General features: G+C 47.6%; 1 protein-coding gene across 1 annotated transcript; it reads left to right on the forward strand.

The window, feature by feature from the left end:
• Positions 1–5,417: 5,417 nt before the first annotated feature.
• Positions 5,418–18,265, forward strand: MYL4 (myosin light chain 4). Its single transcript, XM_014849460.3, has 7 exons — positions 5,418–5,834; positions 9,358–9,385; positions 14,512–14,661; positions 16,266–16,439; positions 16,943–17,020; positions 17,567–17,610; positions 18,109–18,265. Exons 1-6 carry the CDS (start codon positions 5,700–5,702, stop codon positions 17,593–17,595), a joined length of 594 nt encoding a protein of 197 aa, XP_014704946.1. The 5' UTR covers positions 5,418–5,699; the 3' UTR covers positions 17,596–17,610; positions 18,109–18,265.
• The last annotated feature ends 314 nt before the right edge of the window (positions 18,266–18,579 follow it).

Raw genomic sequence — 18,579 nt, forward strand, 5'->3', positions numbered from 1 at the left:
CTAACTGCCATACACTCTTTCATGACGTGTATTCACATCTTACCCAAGCATTCTCCCAGTGATGGAGACCTAGATTGCTTCTGACTCCTGCCACCACAAATCATGCTGTGGCGAACAGCCTCATTCATGTCCCTTATGAACTCATGTGAGATTTCTCTCAGATGTATACTTAGCTTGATTGCCCTTCTAAACCACAGAGCACTTCTACTTCTACCCATTTCTTAGCTTTTCTATTTCTTTGCCTTTCCTTTTTCCTTCTGAGAGATATTTTCCTTTTTTCTTTCAATTCCCTAATATATTTCCCAGCTCTGTCCGTTCTGCTACTTTTCAAATATATTGTGTGCTCTATTTTAGTTATTAATCTTTATATATAATATATTGCTTGTTTTGCTAAATTTTTTTTTAATTTCGACTATTATACTTTTTGTATCTGATATTTCTGTTTAGTTCTTCTTTATGTTTTCTTGTTCTGTTATCATACTGGTGATATTTTCCTTTGTCTCTTTCAGCATGTTTATTAAGCTAGTTTTAAAATCTTGGTTTGTCTGTTGTCGTATTTCTACTTGAAGTACAATCTGTAATCAAGTAGGTTGTATCCTTCGGAATTAGTAGTGCTCCTCATCTGTCTTGTTATTTTGCCCATGGGTACATAGTTTGCTTTGTCCAACAGTGCGTACCAGTGCTATTAAGCTCAGGAGTTGAGAGTTGGAAGTGAATGACCCCTAGGATTGAAAACCCCAGGCATCAAAACTTCCAAGTCAGTCAGACTGAACCCCACAAAATAACTCCTCATGTTAGGGCTTTACCCTTTGCTGGCCCCCTCCCCGCCCCCCACCACCATTGGAAGAAGCGGCCTTCAGGGCAAGGGCTTCTTAGATTGCAATTCACTTGCCCTGAATGTTTAGGGGATGAGGAGGGGAAACAACTATCCAAAGGTGGGTTGCCCCCTACCCGTTTTTTCTCAGCTCCTCACAAGCACAGGGCATCTTCAGTGCCGTGATGTTGCCCTTGCTAGCACCTGGATCACAGGTTTGAGTCACCTGAGTGGCAGTGTTTGTTTTAAGACAATAGTGGAGGAAAAGAGAGATGAGAACCCCAGGGCTCCTTTTCTTCTTTATCATTCCACAGCCATGCGTGGCCACCTCCTGCTCCAACCAACGCCATCCCTCTGCCACACACACAACTGTTCAAATCAGGGTCCCCCTTCACCCAAGAGGTTTCTCACAGTTTCCTTCATTTCTTGGTATTTTCTCTTTATAATTCTTCCATGATTGATCTTGGGAGAGGTAGCAGCAGTCACACAAGTTCAATCAGGACTCAGGCTTAAGGATTTTGAGCACTTGCTCTGTGCTAGACACTGTTCTAAGCATGCCACCCACATTAAATTGTTTAATCCTCACAACCACTCTATGAGTTTATATTGGCAACTCCATTTAACAGATGGGAAAACTGAGATATAAATAAGTTAACTAGCTTGCCTGACAAACTGACTGAGTCAGGACTCTAACCCAGGCAGTCTGACTCCTTCGTGGGCCCTCTTAACCTCTGCCTTGCAGCAGAGCCCGATTTACCCAGTGCCCTCTATGGGGACAGATTAACAGAGTGTTGGCCAGAGCTTTGCCCTGTGATGTCTAGCTTATGAGACATTGGCCAGAAGAGAGGAGGAAGGGTGACAGGGACAAGGCATTAACAGCCAGGCCTTCTGTCAGCAGCATTTGATCCCAGGCAGGCGACTAATGGATCGCTCTCAGGGCAGGACACAAGTCCTATGTGGTTAGAGGGCAAAACAGGAGGAAGGGTGAGTATGTGTAAGCCTAGCCCAAGTGAGGGCTGATGTCAATTCTCCTCTGTGCATTTGTCTCCAAATTTGACATGTGGCATACACTGGTTGGTGTGAAATTCTGTCCTGTGTTTTCCATCTACTGAGTTTGAAGTCCTTCCAGTGGGAGCATTTGAGTGGGCTGGAGCAACTCTGGCTCGGGAAGCATGAGATGCCTCCAGAGGGAGTTGTTAGGTTGCCAGAACCTGCTACTACACTTGCCTCTTCACACGTCTGCCTCTTCTTTCCTTCTCTCTTCCTTTCCTTTGCTCTCATTGGTCAGCATGTATTGGAGGGTAAGACCCTATGAAGGGTACTCTAGAAGGATAAGATTTGAAGGTGAAAGGCAGTGACCATGAAGCAGAATGAGGACCATAAGAAAATGAAAACTCTGACTCCGAGTACTGGGCTCCTATGAACTGTGGGCATCAGGAGTTTTCGTAATAACAAGGCTACTGTCAAGTATCTTCATTCTTGATGCATGGCTCTCTCTGGGAAACCACACCTCTACTCTAGTTGCTTCTGAAGTGCCAGCCACTTTTTTAGCTGGTGTTGCTTAAAGAGAATCAGAACCTGATTTGAGGAGCATCGCCTCCTCCTCTGGGCCCCTGTGGCCTAAAGTTTCAGGCAGGCGGGCTCCTCATTTGAGTGTCACTGACGGGCAGGCTGCCTGGCCCCAGGGACCTGCTACATGCTTTCTGAGCCACAAATATTTCACACTATGGATGCCCAGCTGCCACTCTTCCCCCTCCCCCATTCCTTTCCATCTCTTACTTATTCCTAAACCCACACCTTACAATTCCATTAGCCCCTGCCACCTTATTTGTCCCTCCTTCATGTGGGCCCCTCTCCTGCAGTTCCTTCTGGGAAATCTGTGAAACCTGAGCACACCTCTGGCTTCACCTGCTTGGGAAAGCAAAATGAAATGAGCAGCTATGAATGTTTCCTATGTGCCAGGGATGGTTTGGGGTGCCTTACTTATGTTATTTCATGCGAGTCTCACAACAACTTGGGAAGGAAATGTTTACTCTTGAAGGTCCTGAGGGTACTGGGCCCAAGATTAGGAAATGGTGAAACCAGTCTTCAGACCTGTTTGTCTGCGTCTGAAGCCCACACCCCTTCTGTGTTTTCAGATGCCCCTCGAGCCCCATCCAGTTTCCCCAGCTTTCTAACCTCATAGCTCTGTTCCCATGGATATTTTGCTTCTCCTTAGAATTAAGAAAGGAGAAAAAAAGAGACAAAGAAGAGAGGAAAAAAAAAAAGGAAAGGAAAAGATAACCTTCCAGCTCTCCGTCTTTTGAGGATTATACTTTTCTAGAATGATTAGAATAACTTGTTTTTTAACTGGAAGGTGCATATAAGAGCATCTCATTCAGTGGTTGTTTTACAACTTTTAAACCATGGAACCGTTTCTTAGGAAATGATTGTGGGACCCCCAGTATATAAAACACACAGGAGTGGTGCTGCTTGAAGTGGCAGGGGTTCGGGAGCTCCAAGACCTGGCCTCTCTGTGTCCCTTGCAGCCGGAAGCAAGTCAGGGTGTCTGTTGACCAACAGACTGTTTGAAAACCCCTGATTATCTTTCATTTTAGAGATAAGTGAGCTGAGGCCCAGAGGGGAAGTGGCTGGCAAAGTCACTAGGACTCTTGTTTGGGTCTTCTGGCTTCTTGCCTACAGCTTTCTACAGAAACCCCAGTTAGTGTAACTGCAAACCCTGCAGGACACCTAATCCAGGGAGGGGATGTGGTGGGGGTGGAGAAAGGGGGGATACTGGGCTTCCTCTTTCCGCCTTCCTCATCACCAACAACCTGAGCTCCCAACCCCTCTGGGGAATGAGGTAGTCAGGGAGGGGACAGCCAGGAAATGCAAGGGTGCAAGCAGAGGCACAGGGGACAGGTGACAGGGAGTCAGACGGAAGAGAGAAGGCAAAGTAGAAGAGGGGAAGAGGTGAGGTGAAAACAGTGAAGGAGCAGCCGTGCAGCCCAAGACCGGGACTGGCCTAGGGTTTGAGCCCTGGTCTTGCTCTAGCGTCTCCTTGGGCAAGTGCCCCCCTTTCCTGCCTCACTTTCCTTTGAAGGCTTCTCTGCCCACCAGCAGTGAGAGCTATAGGCTATAGGAGGGGCAGTGTGGTCTAAGAGCGCCGCACACAGGGAGCCAGAATCAGCCCGCTCGGCTCTGCCTGTAAATGGCTGAATGTCTTTAGTCAACTCAGAAGTCCCCCTGGGCCCCAGATTCCTCACCTATAAAACGAGATGGGATGAGACCCTCTCCCAGGGCCCTGTTAGCTCAGAAAGATCAGGGACATGGAGCCTGTGCTGAGGGAGCTTGGGAATGGGCAGACAGACGTGGGCTCCAGGGCCCCTGGAATTGCAGGCTTAAGAGCTAACAGCGACTAGTCATTAAGTAGCCTAGCAATCGTGTTTGATAGGTGAGGAAAATGGGCCTAGAAAGGTAAAGTGACTTTTCTGCCTCTCTGAGCTTTATTTCTCTTTATCCTCTGAACTGTTGAGTCTCAAGATTCAGCCCAAAGCAATTCTGTGCAGTGGATAAGCTTTTGTTGTTGTTTTCTGAACATTTTAGTGACTTTCAGCATTTTTAATAAAAACAGCACATGCTTATAAAAATTTCCATTAATACAGGAAGTGAAAAAGTAAAAAACTGCAGATTGCTGTCGTCCTCATGCCCTCACCCTCTAGGCCCCCAGGGTGATCTTCTGTTAGCTGTTGAGTGTGTATTCATCCTGACCTTTCTGGTGAACAAACAAACATACATGTCCCCCTCATAAATGGGATTAATATCAATTATTCAAGCATAAACTTTAAAGTCAGACTTCACCTGGCTTCTAATCTAGCTCGTAGATACTTAGCTGAACTTGACCACTTTTAGTCTCAATCTCCCCATGTGTAAAATGGGAGTAATAATAATGAAGATTTAACGAGATTTTATAGGAATAGCACCTAACAGAGCCTGGTACATAGTAAACGCTACACACACACACACACACACACACACACACACACACAGACACACACCCAGGGGCACAGAATGAGTTAGAGGTAAACAAGACCCAAGTTTTCTGACCTCCAGTCTCATCGACTTTCAGCCACTCCTCTCTGCCTCTCACCCTGGCCCTCCCAGACAGGAGTTAAGTGCTCAGTACTTGTTGAATGAATGATCAAGGTTGGTGGGCAGTAAGTAGGTAGATAGACCAAGGGACTTGAGTCTGTGGAGTTCCTGGGATGCCTGTTCTGGAAGATGGAGGGTTTCACCCTGTGGACTGGGATGGTGTGGGACAGCGTGGGTTGGTCGGAGCAGCTGCTGCTTCAGGGCTCCATGCCGGAGAGTTGAGCCTCAGAAGAGAGCCCAGGCCCCACAGTGGCTCTCAGCTTAAAGGATCTTGGCTTAAAAGGAATGTGCAGTGGGCTGCCTCTGCCCGGGAGGGGCTAAAAAAAGCATGACCCTCCCGTGGGCTTTGTGTGAGGGTTATCAACTGCTCAAGTCAGCTCATCTCTCTGGCTGGACTGGCATTTTTGAGAGGGTCTGTTTTCCTGTCCCCCTTGAGTTTCCACCAATTGGCAGGAAGGGGTCAGTCTGTCCCAGAGGTGGAGGCTGTGAGGAGTGTGAAGTGTGGGGGGAGGAGAAGGGGACTGGTAGCCCCAAACCTGGTGACAATACACAGTTGTCAGCTGTGCCCTGCTGGTGTTTCTTCCTTTTATAGTCAGCAGCAGTTGCTCTTGCTCTCACTGAGCCCCTCTGTGGGGGCTCCTGCCCAGGATAAAAGGGGAGGGAGGCAGCCCAGTCTCCTGTCTTGTCTCCCAGGCGCCGCATCTCTTGATTCTTTCCTAGGTCCCACCTCAACGGAAGATCCCAACAAGACAACATGCCTCCCAAGAAGCCTGAGCCTAAGAAGGAAGCTGCCAAGGCAACCCCAGCCCCTGTTCCTGCCCCAACTCCAGCCCCTGCTGCAGCTCCTGAGCCCTCCAAGGAAGCTGCCTTTGACCCCAAGAATGTAAAGGTGAGTGAGCCTCAGCCACTGAGATGGGGGTGGGGATGACATTCACAATCCTATTTGCCCTGGAGCTCTTTAGAGGTCTACTTCTCGGAGACTTGACGGGTGAACGGTGTGGTATCCATGCCACACTTCACAGTCCATGGGGCAGTGGAGCAGGTGTTGGGGCTGGTGAGGGGTATTTTGGGTTGTAGGCCTTTCCCCTCAATGATAGGTTTCTGCTCTGTCTGAGGAATTTGTCCAGCCCAAATTTGTCCAGCAGAGTTGGGAATGGCAGGGAGGTGCAACCAACCAACCATCTAACCTCTTTTAAGGCACTGTAGGGGCCGCCATAGTGAAGTAAAAGAGACTGACCCTTTCCTCAGAGGTCGTATGATGTCTTTATGGGAGAAAAGGCTCAGAATGATAACTGCCAGTGTAACTTGGAGTAAGTGAGGTAAACAGCGAGGGAGCATGCTGTGTGTGCTGGGGCTCTGGGAATGGGTTCACTCGAAAAGATCCCTGCAGTGAGTGGGGGGTGGAGCACAGGGAGCCTCCAGATAAGGTGAGAGAGCCTGATTCCCTCTCCTCTTCTCTACTCAGCTGGGCCCTTCCTGCTGTGGCTGTGGCCCGGACTGCTATTTGGAGTATGCAGAGGACTGGTCCGTCCTGGGCTGAGACCCTCTCTCTAACCTGGTGAGGGAGGTGGGCCTGGTTCCCTATTCCCTCTCTGGCTGCCCTGCTCCCTTCACACTGGAAGCTTCCTCTTCCTGGAGCTAGTGTAGGTCCTGACTGCTGACTCAGTCATTTTCGGCCTCCCAACTATCTGGCCCAGCTGCTGAAGGAATGGAACTGGGAGGGGATGGGCTGAGGAAGAAGGGGGTCAGAGGCCTCTGGAGCTCAAAGCACTTTTAAGTCTTGGCACCAGAATGTATGAAGTCAAGTGGCCGCTGGTATGAAGAGCTATTAATAACAGGTTGGGAGTGGTAGGCCCCTGGGGATATGAGTCTTAGGGCAGAGCTAGGGGTTGTGAGGAATCAGATTGAAATAAGAGCTCAGGACCAAGTTCTGTGACAAGTGGGCATGGAAACCAAACACAGGGCTCTAATTGGATGACCCTCCCGAGCCGTCTCAGGATTCCTCCCAGTACCCACAACCCCCAGAGACCCTGAAAATGTGCCAGGAACCCTGGGGTTGATCTATGGTAACCCCTATAAGGGGCAGGAGTTAAGCAGAACTGGCTTGGCCAAGAGGTGGAGGCAGTTGCCCCAGCCCTGGGCTTAGTTATGGCCTACTCTGGGGAAACTGAGGCATGGTATAAGACCTTAAAAGTACCTAAAGGTTTTCTAAGTCTTATGTCACTCCCTCTATGGGCAGAGTCTGGCAAGGAAAGCTGACTGTCTCCCCCATCAGGATGCCTTTATTTCTGATTTGTTCTGATAATCCACTACTCCTGTGGGACACTCGCTGCCAGGCCTGGTCCCTGGCCTATCACTTGCCTCCATCCACCCACCTCCCGTAGTTTCCCCCCACTGGTTGCAATCCTCTTTTCCATGTCTGGACTTTCTAATCCTGGGAGTTGTTGGAACTGCTTTAAAGTGGAGGAAAAAAGTAGTTTTTCAGGAGGGCTGTTTTCCCTATTATTGTACTTACCCACTTCCTTTGCTTAGAAGATTCTTTGCTCAAAGTTAGAACAACAGTGAACTTAAGCCTGATGTGTGTAGTGATGACCACATATTCTGATGTCATGTGTTTATGCTAATTTCTCTTACATATATACTCCTGGGACTTAAAGCGTTGCAAAGTAAGGCTAACTGTACCTTCTCCTCAGAGAGTTAGTGCAAAGCAGCCTTTAGCCCGTTTAGGGGGTTCCTTTAACTTCCTGATCCCTGCCTCCCCCCCACCTTTGGCAAAGTCCATTCCCAGGCACAACTGGCTCCCTTCCCAACCCCTCTGCAACCCAGCAGAGTAATACTGAACCTCTTAATCTCAAGTTTGTGCCCAGTGCGCAGTGAGGCAATCACTGAGACACTGGTGCTTGGAGGTGGAGAAAAATTTACTAGGATTGGCCAAAATGAGAAGGTGGGAGGAGAGATTCTCTCAAATCCACCTTCACAAAAGAAGAAAGCAGAGGGTTTTATAGAGCTAAGGGCTTGGGAGGAGGCGAGCTGGAGAAACAAAGGGGAAGTCTGTGTTTCTTTCACTCTAGATAAACCCTTGGGCAATCAGATTTCGGAGCATCAGCAGCTGGGGGCTGGTTATCTGGCGATAGTAACTTCCTTAAAGGCATTCTTTTTCTTTTGCAAAACAAGCTCATAAATCATTGTGACCCTTGAGTCACCCCTCAGGTTAAAAAAGAAAACAGCAAATTAACGAAATTAACTTCTTTTCATCTGTGTCTGTGTTGGGAACAAGCTTGAAGGTTAATCGTGTTCTTATTGAATATTTACATAACCCTGGGGTACCCGGCTTCAAGAGTGTAACCCGCTCCCACTGTCCTAGCTCATTCCAGCCACCTTCAGGGGTCCTCATTAACGGAGGTCAGCCTGGGTGGGTATAGCACAAGCAGCAGAATTGGAACTAGGAAGGGTGGTGCATGAAGAAGATGCTCCAGGATTGGTTACCACCACCAGTGAAGAGGGGATGGAGGGGGTGGTAGATAAGGACAGTGAAGTAACATACAAGATCCTATTTTAAATGGATGATTCAAGCTTGTTCGTTGTCATTCATTTTCAGAGCCTCCTGCTGTTCTCTTCTGTACTCAGCATTGAATTATTAAGCATTGGGGAGAAAGTCCAAAATGTATTTCTTCTCTCAACAAATATTTTTTGAGGGCCTACTCTGTGCCAGGCATTTCAGAGAACAGTAAAAAAAAAAAAAAAATCTCTGCCCTGAGGGAAGTTTAGCTTCAAGGAGTCAGAGTACCCATAACGACATGACTGGAAAATAGTTACAAAGCACTGAGGGCCCAACCAAACTTCCCTTGCTGTCCCAGGGCGCCTGAGAAGGACATGTGCTGAAGGAGGGGTTGGGATGGAGTGGGATGGGGGAAGGCTTCATTGAAGGAGGTGGATTCAAAGTCAGTATGAGGTAGAAAAGGGAGTCCAAGGATGAGTGGTGGGTGCCCAAAGGAAGAGGAAGTGTGGCTTGTGGAACGATTGTGGAGTATGGAGAGACTAAAGGGGTGAAACTGAGGCAGTTTATAGTCGAGGATGAGGAATTTACATTTGACCCAAAGTAATTATAAGAGGGAGTCAATGTAGATTCTAAAGTTATCCAGAATCTTTCTTTCTCTCTTTCCCTGTCACTTGGAGCCATCATTGAACAAGTGATATTGGGAACATTGGAGGATGCATTACTTTGGGGCGTGTCAGTGTGGCCCATTCATCAGGAGACTGGTGCTTACGCTTATCAGGACATGTGGTGCCCATGGTCTCCTTAGTCAGTGGCCTGCTGGAGGTGACCCAATTGTGGTGGAAGCCGATTCTGCTTCCTTTGGAAGCCTTTAGCAGGTCCCAGCCCTCATTCCTCTGTGTTTCCCTCCCCACAGATAGACTTCACTGCCGACCAGATCGAAGGTGAGTACTAACAACCCTACCTTCACCCCCCACCCCACACCCTCTCTGTTGCACTTTCCTGGAGGAGGAGGGTAGTCATCACGGTAATATTCATCATCATCATCATCATCAACATTGTCATTGCTATTTGCTCACTTTCACCTACTACATGTTATAACTTAAGCACTTTATGTGGATTAACTCATTTAATTCTCACAACGACCCTGTGAGGTAGGGACTATCACCACTCCATTTTACAGTGATAAAACTGAGGCGCAGAGAAGTTGGGTGGCTTGCCCAATCTCACACAGGCAGTTGGTGGTGGAACCAGGATTCAAACTCAGGCAATCTGATTCTAGACCTGAGTTCTCACAACTCTCCCAGATTGCCTGGGACATAATAGATGCACAACAAAAATGCCTGTTTTTTTTAACTCCATCCCAAAAAATCTGCTATCCAAGATATTTAGAAGCCCTCATTTGTGTTCCTGTTATTGGAAAGCCCTCCTGAGGTTACTAGCTTTCTCTCCCCTCATCCTGAAGTCTGCCAAGATGCTTGCCCACTAATGGTGGCAGGGCCAACAGTGACGTGGGGTGTTCTAGTCCACTGTGACTTCCATCTTTGACGAAGACAATTTGTTTTCTCAATTGTATACAAAGTGTTATTAAGTGCAGCTTCAAGACAAGCCTTAAGATCTCCCACCCTCCAATCTGACTGTTGCCCCTAAGCCCCTCTTCTGTAGGAGTCTGGTGTTTTGAGAATGAAATGTTTCATCACATGGTATCTACTTTTCAGCTGGGGTCACTGTCATTGCAACTTATCCCTCTGTTTCCCCTACCAAATGCCTCCAGGACACGAAATCATAAGCGCTAGAAGGGACTTTGAAAGGTCACCTGATCCAACCCCTTGATTTTAAGCACATACTATGTTTTAAAAATTAAACAGGGGGCAGGCCCGGTGGAGCAGCGGCTAAGTTCACACGTTCTGCTTCTTGGTGGCCCAGGGTTCGCCGGTTCGGATCCTGGGTGCAGACATGGCACTGCTTGGCAAAAGCCATGCTGTGGTAGGTGTCCCATATATAAAGTAGAGGAAGATGGACATGGATGTTAGCTCAGGGCCAGTCTTCCTCAGCAAAAAGAGGAGGATTGGCAGTAGTTAGCTCAGGGCTAATCTTCCTCAAAAAAAAAAAGAAATTAAATACATGCACGTGATAAAAAAAAAACCATGTACTACTTAAAAGTAAATAATGAAAAATAAATATATTTTCCCCCTGTTTTCCTCTCACGCTAATTCCTCTCCCAAGGACAATCACTGTTAACAGGTCTTTATATATTCTTTGAGAAAAATATATAGTGATATACCAGTGTATGTATGTATGTACAAAGTTTCCACAGATTGAGTCATGTGATACGTACCATCATGCACCTTTTACTTAATATATATTTGGATTTAATAATATATAATATGTTATTTAATAATACATTTAATTTTTTTTTATAATGAACACAAGTGGTTCTACTTCATCCTTTTAAACAATTGTTTAGATTCTCACACATGGATGTACCTTTTAAATTTAGTCAGGCCTACACTGAGAGACCTTTAGGTTCCTTCCAGTTGGGGGATATCAGCTTGCTTTCCCCAAGGGATCTTCCTAGCAGTGGGTCAAAGGATATGTGCGTTTTAAATTTAATAGTAATTGCCCTTCAAAAAAGTGACACCAGTTAACCCACAAATAGGGCATGAGAGCTGGCAGATGCATTCTGAAACCAGTGAATTGAATCTGACTCTCTTCTTGTGATACCCTGTGGACACTTGCTTTCAGTCAATAGTTTGGAGTGCTGTGAAACTCTTAAAATTAATTTTAATGCCTTTTAGTTAAATATATATACTTATGTGTATATTCAGACACAATGGCAGTAATGAGGAATAGGAAATTAGCTAGTGATAAAAGTTTTTCATTTCCCAAATGAGAATCATGGTCAAAGCCAACTGGGCAAATGGTTGCCTCTTTTCTCCATGAAAACTTTCGGGGCTGGGGCCTAACTCATTCTAGTCTCTCATCCCTCTGTCTTGGAAAGCATTGTTCCTTATGTTGGGTTGGAATTGTTCCTGCTTTAACTTTACCCTGCTATCTCTTCATTTGCTCTTTGGTGAAGCTGAAGATGGTTTTCTCACGTTATGGTGGAAAGAACGTTATTTGGAATCAGGAGACTTTGGCATTAGCTCTAATTCTGCCGCTGTTGGCCACAAGACTATGGGCAAGTCACTTCTGTAAACCTTGATTTTCTTATCTGCAAAGTGAAGGTATTTGATTCTTTTCAGTTCAGAAATTCTGTGCCTCTATTCAGCATCCTCTAGATATCCTCCATCTATTTGAAGATAGTTATCAAATCAATCCCTTTGCAGCTTTATATTCTCCAGATGATACAGTCCCAATTTCTTAGGAACTACCTTCTAACCCTTAACTTCCTTTTCCAGTCCCTCTCCAGATTTCTGTATCTTTCTAGAAAGGGATTACCACCATTGCTTATTGCTCTAGCAAGCAGCTGACTCTTACAGATACTGAGAAAAGATTTCTTCTGGTCCCATGAACATCACCTCCTGTACACCTGAAGATCACAACTGGTTTTGTTTATTCCTAGTAGCAATCTTTCTCCCCAAAGCCCCCTGGTACATAGTTGTGTATTTTTTTTAGTTGTGGGTCCTTCCAGTTGTGGCATGTGGGACACTGCTTCAGCATGGCCTGATGAGCGGTGCCATGTCCACGGCCAGGATTTGAACCAGCAAAACCTTGGGCCACCGAAGCGGAGTGCGCAAACTTAACCACTCGGCCACGGGGCCGGCCACCCTAGTAGCAATCTTAACCTTCAGTGTTTGGTTCTTACATGTGTACTTGGCTTCCCAGCAATCTTGACCATTAGCAGGTACAGAGTGTCTCTTCCTCCTCACTATTTCCTGGGTTTCCTTAATAGTTTAACTGGCCAGAAGTCACACCCGCAGTGGCCTATAAATGAGGATAATAATACCTATAGCATGAGGTTTTTGTAAAGATTAATGAGTTACAATCCATGAGAAATTATCAGCTCAGAGCCTGGCCGATGGTAAGTGCTGAAATCATAGGTCATTGTTCTTATGACTTCCCCTATTGTGTTCCACTCTCAATAGTATCATTATGTTCTTTCTTTTTTCTTTCTTCTAATAATTTCTTTTATTAAACCTGACCTCACTCTTCTTTTTTTTTTTTTTAATATTCACATGCTTTGTTTAAGGTTAGGTTCTTTTGAAGTTTTTTGTTGCTGTTTTTGTAGATGCTAGTGTTTTTTTTCATTGAGGTATAATTGACGTATTATATTAGTTTCAGGTGTATAACATAGTGATTCAATATTTGTACACAGTATTGAGTGACCTCACTCTTCTGAATGAACTATGAGAAGATCAAAAAGTCTGAGTTCAAATTCAGCTAATAAATATATATTTATTGAGCACTGAATTTGTGCCAGAAGCTATGCTAATTACTTTAAAAGTTAAAAAAAATTAAATCCTTCTAATAAAGTGGTAAGGTAGGTGTTATTTTCTTTTTACACAGCAGGAAACCAAGCTTCAGTGAGGTTTAAGTGACTTGGCCAAGATCACACAGTTATGTGCTAAAATTGGGATTAAACTCAGTAAGATGATACTAACTGCATTATTTGAGCATGAACCATATGCAGGACATTGTGTTAAGATGTTTTACATACATCTTGTGGCCATGTGCGGATCATTGTTGTGTTTAATTTGAATGTAATTTAAGGACCCTATGAGGTAAGTGCTGTTTATAGAAGAGAAGAGGTTTATAGAGGTTAAATATTTACTTGCCCAAGGTCACACAGCTAGTAAGCAGTGGAAATGGAATTTGAACTCAATTATTCAGTAATGTGAAAGACGTGGTCTTTTCTCTCTTAAATTCATACAAAGCCTAATAAACAGTTGCAAGTAAAAGTCTTGGGGAACCTGCTTTGATATATAGAGTGATTTGTAAATAATCCATATGCAGCCTCTTAAGGAAACAAGTATTTCTAAAGTACTTGGAGAGGATTAAAAACAGCTTTTCTCCTAAGTAGTCCTTCAAAGGACATTCTTCTTTGATTTACAATGTTAATCTGCTTAGTAAACCATTTCTTTGCCGATAGCATAAGGTAACTTCAATGCTGGTCCCAGTCCACATTATCCCCAGTAATAAATTGGTTGAATCCAAATTAATGAGGAATTAATCTTGTCCCTTGGACACTTGCCCTGGTACCTTCAGGGAGTCTAGTCCCTATAGTTTTGAGCTGGTTCCAGAACCAGGAAATATAATAATAGCCACCATTTGTTGATTCCCTTACCATGTGCTAGATGCCATGCTTGGCGACTTTGTAATCCCCCAGCAACCCACTCAGGTGGACATTTTATCCCCACTTAGAGCTGAGAAAAGGAGGGCGCACAGAGGTTAGTAGTTTGCCTAAGGCTATGTGCGGATCATGCTTGAGTTGGGGAGGTCTGACTCTTTCCGCAATGTCACCTTATCTGGCCAGCAGCCCCTTTTTCAGCCTGGAACAGGCAGTACTGATATTAGCTGACTTTCAAACAGGTCTTATCATTTTGCAAGTGTTTCCATATACTGCCACCTCCTGTGACACTCACAGTAAATGGGAGGGGAGCGTGGGGTTGCTCCTGTGTGTGCACAAGGAGACTGGGACCCAGTGGGCTCATTCTGTGCGACTCACCAGAGCCAAGATGAGAACCTAGGAACCCTAACTCCTGAGCCAGTGCTATTTTCACTTCCCTGCCGTTTCCAACAGTCAGGAACCTCACTTACACCAGGGAGGGATGGGTGGATGGGAGGAGTGGAGGCAGGGGAGACATTCAAATTATGCACAACTGACTGATAGAAGAGATCCCAGGCCCAGTGCTGGAACAGGTTGTGGAGGCTCCAGGATGCCTCTTTAGTTGTCAGAAGACCAGTGGGAGCGGGTTCCAGGGAGGGGCTGGGACGATGGCTGAAGGGAAACATTGAAATATTTTATCAACCACGTTGACCTGCTCTCCAGTCCAGGGCGAGGTTGATCAAACGCCAGCCATGGTCTTCGCTTGGCCAGGGAGGCTGCAGCCAGGTCTTCTCTCTGCAGAGTTCAAAGAGGCCTTTTCCTTGTTTGACCGGACCCCCACTGGAGAGATGAAGATCACCTACGGGCAGTGTGGAGATGTGCTGAGGGCCCTGGGCCAGAACCCCACCAACGCCGAAGTGCTGCGTGTCCTGGGCAAGCCCAAGGCTGAAGGTCAGCATGGGCCTCGCTGCTTGACCTCCGGGTGTCTGCCCCGCCTCCCCTGGGTCTCCTCAACCAGATCTGCCCCCTGTCGGCTGCTCTCTCCCTTGTCTCACTTCTCCCCCTTTAGCCTTTCAAGACCAGCCTCCCCGCCCCAGGTTGCCTGCCTCCTAACTCAAGAGTTTATCCAGACCCTCCCCCTGACTCCCCCCCACCCCAGCTCACTCAATTGACTTGTGGAAAATGTGACCTGGGCTTGTCCTTGTTTTCCCCATGAGGTTGGAGCTCCTGGAGGGCAGGAGTGACATTCTATTGATTCAGTGTCTTCCTCTGACACCCCAAGGTGCCAGGGACACCAGGAGGGAGGCTTGGTAGGAATCTGACAACTAACCACCTCACTTCCACTCCCTTACCCAGTAGGCTCAGTGGAGATGTCACAACACTGAGATGTCCTGTGACCACTGTGAGTTGTATCACAAATAATTTGTTTCTGATAATAGAGCACCAAAGCTTGCAAATTATTCGCTTAATGTAAATTAGAGCAGATTCAAGATTTGCTCTATAATGATGCCTCTTTCATTCATTTGCATTCGGTGAATGAGTTTAGAAAGTGGTGTTAGATGTGTCCCATTTGTAAATGTCATCTCTCATGTGAGGCTGAATTAACAGCTGCTCTCACACACGTCCTTCTCCTCAGAGGTGTGGGCAGTAAGTGGGGCTGGGCTGACCTGGGCAGGAGCCCCTCACCCAGGGTGGGCCGTCTCTGGAGCCTTCCTGGGCCCCATATTGGTCTCCTCTCACTTCCTTGGTTCTGGCCCCCTCTTCTCCTCTTGCTGGTGAAGACACCAGTGCAGGATGAAGGATGTTGGGGGAAAGGGCCAGAGGACCAGGAGCTTGCCCCTGTCAGCAAGCCTTCTTAGAGGTCAAAAGATAGCCAGACACTTCCTTTTGGGGGGGGGGGGGGTTTCTGGGTTGTTATATAAGAAAGAAATGCCAAAATTTTTGGTATTTAAAAATGGTTTACATCTATTAAATTAAAGCCCATGACATACTACAATGTGGAAGAAATGTGCTAGTCACAAGAGAATCACAAATTTATAAAAATTATTGATTCAGAGTAGTTCTCGGCAGTGTGGTCTAGTAAGGGGACCCAAATGCAGAGTTTTGCAAAATTTCCTTTTTGTAATCCCATCAGTTTACCTCTGTGACTGTGTGTCTGTCACATGTCAAAGTCTAAGTTGTGAATGTGAGGCCTGGGCTATGCAGCCCTTTGGGCCCCTCAAATCCTGCTGCTGCCACCCTCAGATTCCCCCCTTAGCTGGCCACCTGGAGCTCAGTGGTCTAGGTGGAGTCACGGCCCTTTTCCCTTTGGCCCTAGTCCTTTCACTGAGGAGAGAGCCCCAGAGCCAGTCTCCGGCCTTTCTCCTGTGGGCTCTGTGCCCTCCAGGATAACTGACTGGGTGCCCCACCCAGAAGTGGCTGCGGCTCAGCCCTAAGTGCTGCCAGGGATGGGTCTTAGCCTGGCAGAGCTGGGGTGAGGCCCTCTCCTGACCTTCTGCTCCCCTTGAGCTTCTGCTCACGTCACCTTCTCTTTTCTTCCCCATGCCTGCCTAAAGAGATGAATGCCAAGATGCTGGACTTTGAGACGTTCCTGCCCATCCTGCAGCATATCTCTCGCAACAAGGAGCAGGGCACCTATGAGGACTTCGTGGAGGGGCTGCGTGTTTTTGACAAGGAGAGCAATGGCACGGTCATGGGTGCTGAGCTTCGCCATGTCCTTGCCACCCTGGGTATGCCAGCTGGGCAGAGGTGGAGCCTGAGTGGGTGGGATGGAGGGCTGGGAGGTGCCCAGGTGGCATATGTTGGGGGGCATGGGGATCCCTGCATCCTGAGGATCACATCCTGATCCGCCCTGTCTCCTTGGGCTCTTGGAGAACAATCTTCCCCAACTGGGTTTGCTCAGCAGGGTTTGGGAGATGAGAGCAGGTTGGCAGAGCAGGGATGACTGCTGAGGTCTGAGAGGTAGGACCCAGGGCTCCTGTCCTTGTTTCTGCCTTGATCACCGGGGCCCTGATCTGCTCCCCCAGTGGTGGCTGTGAGGCAGAGAGGGAGGCTTTGGGGACAGGGAAGGCCTTGACGCCCTTGGCTCCACTCTCCAATGCCTTTGGGGGACGCTTGATATGACCGCTTCCCAGATCAAGGACTCTTATGCCTTCAGACTTGAGGGGGTGCTTCGGTTTGCCTCTCCCTCCTTTGTTGTCTGCAATTAAGTGCCCACCATCCCCCATCCCAGGAGAGAAGATGACTGAAGCTGAAGTGGAGCAGCTGCTGGCTGGGCAAGAGGATGCTAATGGCTGCATCAATTATGAAGGTATCAGGTCGTGCCTTGCTTCCCCAGGCACCCAGAGATGGGAGGGCAGCACAGCTTGGACTAGGCAGGTCTGCAGAACAGGACAGATCCAGGAGCTAGAGAACACGTGCACCAGATGGGTTTTGGTGAACTCCTAGTGGATGTTGTTCTTTTCCATCTGGTGTAATGGAATGGATTTTCGAGATAGCTCTGTGACCTTGGTCAAGTCACTTACCTTCTCTGAGCCTCAGTTTTCTTATCTGAGAAATGGGGTAATGCAGGCATCTTTCTCCAGGTTGCAGGGATTAATAGAGGAAATATAGCTTATTTCACCTATATCGAGTATCAGCAGAGAGTGGATACAGAGCGGAGGTTAGGTCTCTTCCCTTCTTCCACCTTCTTCCACTAACTCCCCAAAAAGAGAAAGAATCACAGCCTGGAGAAGGAGTAGTGGGAAGGTTTGAAGTCAGGCAGTATAGGAAAGGGGGAAGAGTTTAAGGGGCCGAGAAGGCAGTAAAGAGCTGAGAGGGGCCAAGTGCAGCGGCTGATCTCTGTCTTCTTCCCCAGCCTTTGTCAAGCACATCATGTCTGGGTGAAGTGGAGCCTCCAGGGTGAGTGCAGCCTCTCCCTCCTGGTCCTTCCTGGGGCTACACAGGGGCTTCAGAACACCACCACATGCCACAGAGCTCTTCTGTCCCAGCCCTGACCCCTGGAGAGGAAACCACAGGGGATCACGAGAGCAACCCAGCCCTATCCGTCATTTCCCCTTGTCTCTCAGTGCTCCCATCGCCTCCCCTCATTCCCTTCTTGCCTGCCTCCTGCCCCCTGCACCCTGTCTTTACACCCTATCCTGACCCTCATCAGCCACGTCCTCTCGCCTCTCCCAGGGTCTCTCAAAGCAAGACCATCCCCTCAGGTCTGGGGCCTCCTCTATAGGCTCCTGCATGTGAGCAAGCCCATCCCAGATGGAAGAGAGTGTCCCTGGCCTGGGCTCTCGATGCTGTTCCTCTTCACTCCCTTCCCTGTGCTCCTCTGGGCTTGGTGGGGTTTGTGATCGGGGCTGGGGTATGGAGGGGGAGATGCCTTTTCCATCGGGCACTTTCTTTCAGGTGCCTGGCCCTTGGCCTTAGCCCTCCCAGGGTGAGTTAGTGAGAGGCCCAGAGGGACTGAGCTGAGCAGGAGTCCTGGCCTTGCCACTGCGCCACAGCCCCAGGGGCCTCCTGGGCCCATAGCCCTCCCTGTAAATAAAGAGTTCCCTGCTTCCAACCAGTCTCCTAGTTGTTTTTTAACATGAATTAATTAACTGAGTTGGGTTTTTGTGTGTGAGGGGTAATGTCACTGGAGGCCTCATGCGTATTCCCCAGAGAAATGAGTAGTAGCTGGGAGCTGGGAGAGAAGGGTTTCCCGTGGATCTGGAAATATGAGGTCAGACACATGAGCAGAGAGCTCTGGAAGCATCTGCAGCCTGAGGAGTCATAATCAGGAGGCATTTAATTTTCTTCCAAGGCTCACTCTCCTCCTTATCTCACCTCCAGGTGACAAGAAGGAGAGGGGTACCAGGGACTCCTCAAGTGGGCCTT

Source organism: Equus asinus, chromosome 13, assembly GCF_041296235.1.
Source record: "Equus asinus isolate D_3611 breed Donkey chromosome 13, EquAss-T2T_v2, whole genome shotgun sequence".
In the NCBI taxonomy this organism is placed as follows: Eukaryota; Metazoa; Chordata; class Mammalia; order Perissodactyla; family Equidae; genus Equus; species Equus asinus.

Coding starts and splice junctions, on each gene's coding strand:
- MYL4 (XM_014849460.3), top strand. CDS start 5,700: ATGCCTCCCAAGAAGCCTGAGCCTAAGAAGGAAGCTGCCAAGGCAACC. Junction 16,440..16,942: donor CCATGTCCTTGCCACCCTGG/GTATGCCAGCTG, acceptor CCCCCATCCCAG/GAGAGAAGATGACTGAAGCT. Junction 17,021..17,566: donor TGGCTGCATCAATTATGAAG/GTATCAGGTCGT, acceptor CTTCTTCCCCAG/CCTTTGTCAAGCACATCATG.